Below are 10,510 nucleotides of genomic sequence, written 5' to 3'. Positions count from 1 at the left end.
TAGGTTTTCATACGAGGCTGTGGGAGGTCAATTCACCCAAGTAATGTAGCTAGTAAGTGAAAAAATCAAAGCGGCTTGTTCATTATTACATTAACTGCACTTATTGGCTAGATGATGATGAAAGAATACGTGCACATAAACATAGCAGTGGGCACTCAACCAATACTGCGGAGTCTAGACTAACACTAGGTCACCCCATCTGACCCACACTGTCACAATCCCCAGCGCTTCACCACCCAACACTTGTTTCCAGAAAGGTCGGAGGCAAAGGGCAGACGCCTCCCATCGCGCAGAACGGTGCCCACGCTCCCGACAACGTGGCGCCGCTACGACACAAAGGCGGGGCCTTCGTGGGGACCGCCCCGGTACATAAACGGGGGCGGGGCCTCCCCGGAGGCCATTGCGCGGCCGCGGAGTTCGACCCGCCCGTCGCTCCGCCCCGCGGGAGAATCGGCGCCACCATGGAGGAGTATCACCGCCACTGCGACGAGGTACCGCCCCTCGGCCGCCCGCGAGCGACCCCCGCCCTCGCCCGCCTCGGCGAAGCGTCTCGGCCGGGTGGTCTCCCGGCGCCCGGCGGCCCCGAGAGCCGGGGTGCGGCGCCCTCCGAGCCCTGGTCCTCCCCTCCCCTTGGGGCCGGGACCCGCCCCGCCCGGCCCCGGCCCCCCACCCCGAGGCCCTGAGGGTGGGCTGCGAGTCGGGCGGCTGGGAGCGCGCGGGGCGGGCGGGGAATCGGGGCCGAGTGGTGGAAGGCCGGACTCGGGGTGCGTAGGGTGGGGATAGGGTGTCGGGCGCCGCCCGTCTGAGAGACGGGCCTTAGGAACCTGTCTGCCTGGCGGCTTCCTCCGCCCCTTGGCGTCCCCGAAGCAGGTGCCGCAGCCTCGCGAGCGAGGCCCTGATGGCAGAGCCGCTCCCCGGCACCCTCGCCTGGGTGGGCTGGAAGGAGGTGCTTCATGGATTACGAGCCCTTGCTTACTGACTCAGGCTTCCCGGCACCTCACCAGAACCCCATGATGTCGGTTGTTATCTTCCTGTTACTGATGGGGACTCTGACTTTCATGGCGACTAAGTGATTTGCCCAAAGTTAAAACTGCCAGGAATGACAGATGCTCCTTTTGAACCCAGGCCTCTCACGACACACCTACAACTCTGGCTCCACTTAACCTCAAGGAGGATAAGGCCTTTTGGATCCCAGCGTAACCTGTGACAGGCCTGAAGGGCAGAAAAAACAAAGACATTTTCTGTCCAGTGGTAGCCACAGGTGAATGATGCAGTGAAATGAAAGTAGGCACCTGGAGGAGGTGCCACAGAAAATGGTGTGTTATTAGACCCCTAGAAAGGGCTTCTGGTCCATCCATCTTTATGTGGGATTCTGCTGAAGCTATAACCACACATAAATTCATTAGTTCTGTGATGCAGGTAGCACACACACTTGTAGGTTAGTGGGAAAGTATTCTGATTTTAGAAATTGAGGCACAAGCAGTTTCACTCTCAGACTATCCCCCAACAAGTGGTAGTCTCTTAACTCCTAAGAGGGTTCTGTACTGCAGTACTTCCTAAATATATTTTAAAATAAATAAAATTACATGTGTTACCATGGCCAGCCAGTACTACCTGATTATTTGGTGACCTTCCAAATCGAAGTGAAATGGACATCATTTAATTTGTAGGCCACTTTTGAAAATAGATAATGACCTTAATTTAAGGTAAAATGATAATTTTGAGAGGGTCAAAATGTGAGACCTGTTTTCATAATCCTAATTGTTTAGGATTTTATTCCTTTGCTGTTGGGGAATTCTCTGGTGTAATTAAATGAGTTGAAAATATTTTAAATCTATACTCAAGATGATACTTAGTTCCAGGATTGTTTTTTGAACTAATTTTAAGTTGCACAGTGGGATTTACAAAAATGGTGATGTCATAAAGCACCTAAAACGTCTCCATGGAAACAAATCATGTATTACCTGAAGAGTTTAGGTTTAGATTGCAATCTTATCACATAGCCTAGTTCTCTACCCTAGGACACTTGGATGTCATTAATAGTTGCTTTTAACTAAGAATTCTGTCAAGCCACTCCACAGCAAAGATTAAGTTGCCAGGCCTATTATAGTATCAAGGTGACATTAATTTAGATCAAGCATTTTCATAATCTTTAACTCAGGAAAGCCACATTTTTGCCCCGCATAAGTTAAAAAACAAAATTGAAAACAGTCTATTAGTCTCTTCTCATTGACCACCTCATTCGTACTCGGTGTGGCCTTTTCCTATATACTGATGTATGTGTATACATCTTTATATCCTCCTCCTGCTATTTCCTGAGCTTTACAATACAAAGATTCTCAATCTATGACATTCATCAAATTCACCAGTAAAGCACCTTTAAAAAAAATGTGGTTGCCCAGGCTGTGCCCCAGACCTAATGAATCAAAATCTCGAGGGAGGGAGGGAAAGCATTCTGCAATTTTAGAAGTGTTCTCGGTGGGATTAGCAGCGTCGGTAGAATTGACTCCCTATATCACTATGGTCTGCTGTCACTAATACCTGCCCAGACCAGCCTAGGGTATTCTGTGTGTTTGTCACAACTATAAATAAAAGAACATCTGTTGAAAGCAGCTGTATCTTTTGTTTCCTCCCTTTAGGTTGGCTTCAATGCTGATGAAGCGCACAATATCGTTAAAGAGGTGAGTTATGCATCGCGTTCATCTTGAAGCTTGCTACACTAATTGAAATTTTAAAAAGCTCTGTTTTGACTTCCAGTACAAAGTTAGAAACCTTACTATTAAAACAAGATTTTTAATATTTACTCACTTTTTATAGGGGTGCTTCATAGAGACGGGCCTTAGAAAGGTGGTAAGGTGTGCTATCAGGCATCCTGGAGCTTACTCTGAAAGTGATATTGGAGTATTAGTCTAGAAAACTGGTTTGCTGTTTTGTAAAATTGATTTTCTGTCTTTTGAATAAAAGAACTTTTATTCCAGTAGGTCAAATATTATTTTAAATGTTAATGTGTGTGAGAGATACACACATACATACTTTTATATAGGTAAATTATATGTCAAATATATGTCAAAAGACACTAGAAATAAGTTTAGCCCAATTGGAAAAATAACCACTTAACATCTTATAGACACTGATATGATGCTAAATCAAAACCTTAAGAAAAGTATTTGAGACATGAAATCTGGTCCTCCTAGTAGGCAAATAGACAAGTTCTATTTGGGAATCAATTCTGGTAGAGGAACTTGAATTACTCTAGTGGTATCACATACAGACTACACGATGGGTAAGGTATTTAAGAATGCTTTTAATAGTCCTGAGTCATTTTTCACTGTGCCAAATCCTAGGGAAAAAATGAGCTGGCCTAGAAGACAACCTTGTATTGTAGGTATGGTGGCTGGGTCTGTGTCCTAGCAAGCCCTATCTGCCTTTAGTCTGGGGTGGATTGGCTTGCCCTCTGGGCTTTGAGCACCTCCTCAGCCCATCCTGAGACAGTGCCTCACCTGTCTGAATGTTCTAGGGTACAGGCTCACCCAGAACTCATCCAGGAATGGCCTTGTACAGCTAGATCAACCCGAGGTCTGAGAAAGGTAGACAGGCACCTGAAAATCCTGCTGTATTTGAATAGTTCAGACTCACGTATTAGAACTAAGTAGTACAGCATGATGACTCTAATTAACAGTACTGTATTGTATGCTCGAAAGCTGCTGAGAATAGATTTTAAATGTTTCCACCACAAAGGCAAAGAGTGGTAATTGCATGGAGGGATGGATATGTCAACTAACCTTATTGTGATCATTTCAGAATGTATCTATGTATCAAATCATCACATTGTATACCTTGAACTTACACATTATTATATATCTGTAACTCTGTACGTGCTTACTCTGTCTCAGTCACTGTACTTGAGCTCTTGACGTTCATGATCTCACTCCATCCTCACTGCAACCTGATGAGATGAGGCTCTTATGTCTAGGGATTAGGAAAATAGGGGCTCCGACAGGTTAAGTCACTTGCAAAAGGTCACGGTGAGTAGGTGGCAGAAGTGACCTTACAGCCTATGTTTGTGATACTAAACCAGTGCTCTTAATCAGGCATCAGAAGTGGACGTGAGCAAGCACTGGAAAATTATTCAACTGTCTTGTGCTAGAGCACCTGAAAAGTGGTGTTTGTTGATCTACTTTTAGTGGCAGGAGGTGGTAGCTTTCTAGCTAAGTAATTACATAATATAAACAAAAATGTAATTCTTACACGTGAGAATTCTATTTTTGAATTGGACTCCTTCTTTATTTCTAGCGTCTGAAACCGAGTTCAAATCCCAGCGGTTTCAAAGCCAGCCTTTAACCAATTACCCAATCACCCTTTCTTAATCTCCACTCGGCTCCAGAATCCTTTTATGACATAGCTTATCATCCTCGATTAGTCTTTCTTGTGTTGCAGATTTCTTTTGTTAGCTTCTCTGCTAGTTCTTTACAATAGAGGCCCTGTCCTGTTTATCATTATATGGCCCGTAGTATCTCATAGAGTGAGATAATACATGCAGGAAGGCTCTGAAAATTCTAAAACAGCTAGAGATAGGGCATAATAAATATTTACCAGATGCATATTTTCTAAGATGCTTTTTGGGGTTATTTTTTGTTTTGAATAAATTTTTGCTGTGATTTTTATATGTCTTTAACTGTCCTCTGCCCTTTTAGTGTATAGATGGGGTCCTGGGTGGTGAAGATTATAACCAGAACAACATCAACCAATGGACTGCAAGCATAGTGGAACAATCCCTGACCCATTTGGTTAAGTTGGGAAAAGCTTATAAATATATTGGTAAGTAGCAGTGTCCTTCCTCACTAGTTTACTCCCCTCTGTCCTCACAGTCTTCTCTGAACTTAGAGGATGTAGATGAGTGATAGACAAGCTGGATTCTAATAGGATATGAAGGATTTCAGGCTTATTCATCCAAAGATAATATTTGGTAATACCTAAAAGATGGAGCTCTTTCGCTACGCAGAAGCCGTTGAAGCTCCTGCCAGCCACCCACCTGTCCTTGGTAGCAGCGCCTTTTACATTGGAATCAGCTGCCGCCTTCCACCGAAACCCACTCAGCCCTACCGTCTGAGCTCCGTGCCTCAGAACGGTGAAGCGCCACGTAGTAGTTGTTTGTAAAGTGTAATCTTTTCTTCATTTTTGTGTCTGGATTATGCCCATGGAATGAGGCATGTGATTTGGCCCAGATTTTTCCTGCGGCATAATCACCAGCGGTTATGGCAGTGGGCAACTGACTGGATCCACTGGGGTCAAAATTGTGGTGGTAGATAACCAAGAGGACTTATTTTTTTAATCTCTTTGCTGAATGCTTTGTTTTCTGTTCTTTTTACAGCTTGTAGAGCTCTGAACTCAAACACTTAGATATCTTAGATATCTTTGCCTTTGTCAGTGTTCTCACGCTGCACCTTTATTTTTAGTGACCTGTGCCGTGGTCCAGAGGAGTGCCTATGGCTTTCACACAGCCAGCTCGTGTTTTTGGGATACTACATCTGATGGTAAGAGACCTTAAGCTGATTCATACAAAATCCAACTTCTGCAGGGTAAAACAGTACACTTATTATCAAACGCTTGTTTATCTCTAATTAAATTTCAGAAAGGCTATCAACAGGATCGCTTTGTACCTAGCAACAAGTATGCCTTCAGACAAATGTGAAATGTGAAGATATAACAGATTGCAGGAAATAAGATATTAAAACCGATGAAAAGTGTGTGTGTGTGTGTGTGTGTGTGTGTGTGTGTGTGTGTGTATTCCCTGGCAATTTTGATATTTTGCTGATAGTTCAAAGTCCTTTTTTTGTGTGTGTTTCAGGAACCTGTACCGTAAGATGGGAGAACCGAACCATGAACTGTATTGTCAATGTTTTCGCCATTGCTATTGTTCTGTGACAGACTAAAAATGTTCGGCCAAAGCCATTAACATAAGAATTTGTCAGTGTATTCTTTCTAAAAAGAGTAGTAGTTACTTATTAATGTGTTAGATGACAAGTGTGCAATATGCTTCAGAAGCTACCAATGAAAACTGAATATTATAAGCAAGCAATCTCATAGTAAGTTGGAAGATTATCTCATATTCTATCCAGCATCATTTAAATAGGAAAAATTTATTGTTGGCAAAAAACAAAAATATGGCATGACATGAAAATACAATCTTATATTTACACCGGCTTTTCACTACCATGTACCTAAGAAGATGGGGCAATCCATTCAGATAATAAAATTCTCTTTCATCCAGAGAAGTTAACAGGAATAAATATATGACCAAAAAAAAAAAGCTGCAAAAGTAAATGTGGAGAAAATACTAACTAGCTAACACTTCTTAGTTTTTCATTTCTTCTCCTCACTTAGTTGTACATATCATTTAGTGGAAAATAATTCTGTTCATTTTTTTTCTCTACCAACTATTATTGTAGCAACCATCATTGACTTGTTTAATTTTTCTGACAATTGTCCAAACAGTTTTTTAAATTTTAAATTCTTGGATTTACATTTGAGGGCCAAATAAATCTGGTAACCTGAATTCCCTAGTTCAACAAAGTTCGGGACAGTGTGTGCTGAAAAGTACATGACACTGACAGCTGCCTTACAACTGAATCGTTTCACATAGAGCTAACATTTATGGAATCCCTATTGTATGCATATTTCTCTCTTAGCATTATAATTATCAACGTACTGTGCAAATTCTAAGTTACTTTTGGCACCTGTTCAGTTGAACAGCTAACATGTTTGGGGAAGAAATAAAGAATTGTTTTACAAGAGGAAAATGAATCTGGTTATCCATGTAGAAAATAAGCAAGATGAAAAGCACTTATTGCTGACAGAGAATTATCGATATCATTTTAAGCATTGCTCCTAGCAAGTAAAAAAATGCATAAAATATGCAACTCTTAGTTAAAGGCCTTACTAGCAGTGTAACTATACAGATAGTCAATTTTGTCATTGGTTTAGTTATAACCATCTGTAAATAATTTAAATACTTATTACATGGGGTTCAAATTGAGTGAAGTATAAAAAGTATACAATCATTAGCAGGTTAATGAATATCTCAGGGCTTAATGAAATGTAGTTAAATTTATTAAGAAAATAAAAGATGAAAAATTAGGGTACACATTTGGTCACCAAATGTGAAGTCAATCTGGTTATTTAACCTGGAAAACAAAATTAATTTTGCATATTACCACTAACACTAATATACATAGGGAGTGGAACCACAGTTCATTGCATTTTGAGGGGAGAGAAAGGTTTAATATTAGTACTGACAATATTAAGATAGTAGATAGTATTCTTGTAGGAATACTGTGTGCATGTTTGATATATTGCTGAATAATTGTTCAGTGTTTAAGAAGAATATTAAGAAAATACAAGGATAGAGTCGTGTGGTGATCTACATTTTTGGCACATCAAAAATTCTCATAGCCATTACCTTTCCTTTACTTTGCGCTGCTGGCTTTTGTGCCCTTGAATATTATCATAGTGACCAAAATATCTGTTCGGTTAAGGCTTGCTTTTGATTATTGTTATTGAAGCCTGGTTTTAAAGGAATAATAATCAGATATACCTCGTGAACTTGCTATCTGCTCTGTTTTTATTTAAAATACAATAAAGATTATCTTCCTGTGCTGTGCTTTCGCTTCTTGCGTGATCATTGAATAAAGAAATGGCATTGTGCTTGCTTTAAAAAATTCTAAATAGAAATAAAGGAAAGGAATGTCAGACCACATAGATACAGCGAACAGAATAAATACCATTAAAATAGCAACCCAAACCCAGTATTCAACATTACAACGACGTAATTAATAGCTTCCATTTTACGCCTTTTACTCTGTGATCTTAACACAAAATTTTACTTTTAAAAAGTCAATGTAAAATACATTCTGTAACTATTTATTAGCTTTTAATGACTATTTTTGGCAAGGAATTTTGTCCTGTTTGTCAACTTTCAATTGAGTTGTTTTTTTTTAATTAAAGACTTTAAGTATGTAAAATTAGTGTATTCAAATGTAAGTACTAACTTGGATTTTTGTAAAGCTGCAATTTTATGTTTGTAAAGTGCTAGTGAGCTGCCTTAAGTTGATGGCAACATCTCATTACATTTTCTCTAGTAAAAAGTACTTTGTTTGCTCTTCTCCCCAAGCTGGATGTTATCTAGTTATGAGTCACTGAAAGCATTTCACCACCTACAGTCATCATCACATTTTTAAAGTAATCTTAAAATACTGTAGATTTTATTTTCAAATTGTGAGTAAAAAATAAAAAAAAAACTCATCTGTTCCTGGTCTCTTAAAAGTGGGAGAAAACTCTGACTTTGTATGACACAGGAAGCAGTTCTTTCATATAGCAGACGCCAAAGCAAAGTTTGAGAGATGAATTGAAAATTGCAGCCCATGTGTTAGAATCTACCCAATGGGAATTTGTATTAAAATCCAGAAGATGGAGCTATATTTGTGGCTAGAAAGATTCAGTAAAATTGACTTTTGTGTGTTTGTGACATTCTCTATAAAAGGATCTTTTTTATTTTTTCTATTTTTATTTTTTCAGGATCCCTGTACTCTAAAAGCAGGTGGTGTTTATTACCTCGTGCTTTTTTTTTTAAATAATTTTTATTTTGTTATATTAGTCACCATACAGTACATCCCCAGTTTTTGATGCAATGTTCCATGATTCATTATTTGCATATAACACCCGGTGCACCATGCAATACGTGCCCTCCTTAATACCTATCACAGGGCTATCCAAATCCCCCACCCCCCTCCCCTCTGAAGCCCTCTATAAAAGGATCTTAAACACTCAGCTCTTACAAGATTTACGTGGCCATCATCCATATACATTAAGTGGTCCAGGAGATTCTAGTCCACCATGTCTAGTTGCAAACCCTGTAATTCTCACTGAGGTTCCACTTAATGTCCCTCTATAACATCCTTGGGTATGTAGGATATAGGGACAATCCAGGACTACTTAGAAATGACCCGCACTGCTTCATGAAAAGTGTCTCTTTCCAAAATGGCTTCTAAGGATCTCAGGGATGAAGCTGGGACTTTGAAGAGACACTTGCAGCACCACTGGTATGATAACGTATCTTCCCTACAGGACACGAACCGGGCAATCCCCCCCCACCTCCACCCCCACCCCCCGACTCTGGGATCCTTTAAAGGTGTAGACTATATGGGGAAGTTTCTTTGCAGCTCTGCCTCACCAGGTCAGGGAATTTGATGCCTGGGCTTATCCAGTAATGTATGTTTGACTTTCTTTATGCCAAAATACATACCTTTTTATTTTACTGAATGCTTCATCTTTTTAGGTACTTTTTTTTTTTTAATGTGAACGCCAGCTTTTAATGAGATAGTTCAGTCTGGGTTTCTCAGGGCAGAGTTTTACATGAGCCAGTAATGAAAGTTCTGTCAACTCATTTTCATCCCCTTTAATACCTTACAGAGAAAATCTGCATGAAAATTACTAGATTTTGGCATGTACCGACCTTTCGTTTTGTAGGCCAGGAATTTGAGTTAAGCTGCATGAGCGAACATAGCCTTCCACAGTTAATGCTCATACAGATAACCACCCAAAATGATCAGGGTTAGAGTAATGGTTTCTTCATCAAATTAAAACAAATCTCTTCTGTAAAGGGTCATCTAGTAAATATTTGAGGCTTTGCAGCTCTTCAGGTATGCCGTCGGAGTATGAAAGCAGTCCCAGATGATGAATAAGTGAATGGGTGTGACCGTGTCCCAGGGAAACTACAAAAACAGGTGCCAGGCTAGCAGAGTTTACCAACCCCTGCGTTAGAGGAAGAAGTGTTTCCTGGCCACTTAAAAAGTTAGATGTTAATGGATCTGAGAACTTTTTTTTCCCTTTTATTGTTCTTAGTTACAAACAAAGGGACGCAAAGCATTTTTATATAATGTTTTTGTTATCTTGGACTCAGAGGGACCTTATCAGTAAGCCAAACCTGTACTCTTCACAAAAAGAAAGAAGGGCTACAAAACGTTTCCAAAACTAAAGTATTCCTTTTTGATATATATCATCTAACTTTTCACTAGTTGACAGATCGTTTTATAGCTTATGGGAGTTCATTTTACCGCCTTACTTTAAAGAACATTATTGTAAAAAGTCAACATTTTGTATTTTATCGATTTTTGCTTTTTTTGTGGTGAAGATTGTAGAGAATCTTCCACGCATACCAGACATGGCAGTCATGGCCCATTCAATGCCTCCTGTTAGCAGAAATCACACATGAGAAAGTGCATAGCCCACAGATGAAATAACCCTGCCTCATGATTTGGGAAAGGGGATGTTCTTTACCCAGGAATGGCTATGTATTGCATTGGCATGAACAACTGACCCAATGATGGCTTATCTATAGATTGATTCTTAATCCACAGGATTGCTGGGGTACATTAAGTCAAGCAAAGTAGTTCCCTCTGTGGATCAGAAGATCAGGAGCATTAGTTAGTCAACAGGAGGAAAGGGGAGCAGA

General features: G+C 40.3%; 1 protein-coding gene across 1 annotated transcript; it reads left to right on the top strand.

Moving 5' to 3' along the window:
- Positions 1–364: 364 nt before the first annotated feature.
- Positions 365–7,660, top strand: DYNLT3 (dynein light chain Tctex-type 3). The gene is made up of 5 exons (XM_026513289.4): positions 365–491; positions 2,640–2,681; positions 4,695–4,818; positions 5,457–5,534; positions 5,849–7,660. The coding sequence occupies exons 1-5, from the start codon at positions 462–464 to the stop codon at positions 5,923–5,925; spliced, it is 351 nt and encodes a 116-aa protein (XP_026369074.1). The 5' UTR covers positions 365–461; the 3' UTR covers positions 5,926–7,660.
- Positions 7,661–10,510: the final 2,850 nt, after the last annotated feature.

This window comes from Ursus arctos, chromosome X (genome assembly GCF_023065955.2).
Source record: "Ursus arctos isolate Adak ecotype North America chromosome X, UrsArc2.0, whole genome shotgun sequence".
Taxonomy (NCBI): Eukaryota; Metazoa; Chordata; class Mammalia; order Carnivora; family Ursidae; genus Ursus; species Ursus arctos.
This window is presented reverse-complemented; position numbering and strand designations above follow the sequence as displayed.

Excerpts from the sequence above, each read along its gene's own strand:
- DYNLT3 (XM_026513289.4), top strand. The coding sequence starts at position 462 with ATGGAGGAGTATCACCGCCACTGCGACGAG. Across the intron at positions 492-2,639 it reads ATCACCGCCACTGCGACGAG|GTTGGCTTCAATGCTGATGA; the intron begins GTACCGCCCCTC and ends TCCTCCCTTTAG. Across the intron at positions 4,819-5,456 it reads AAAAGCTTATAAATATATTG|TGACCTGTGCCGTGGTCCAG; the intron begins GTAAGTAGCAGT and ends CTTTATTTTTAG.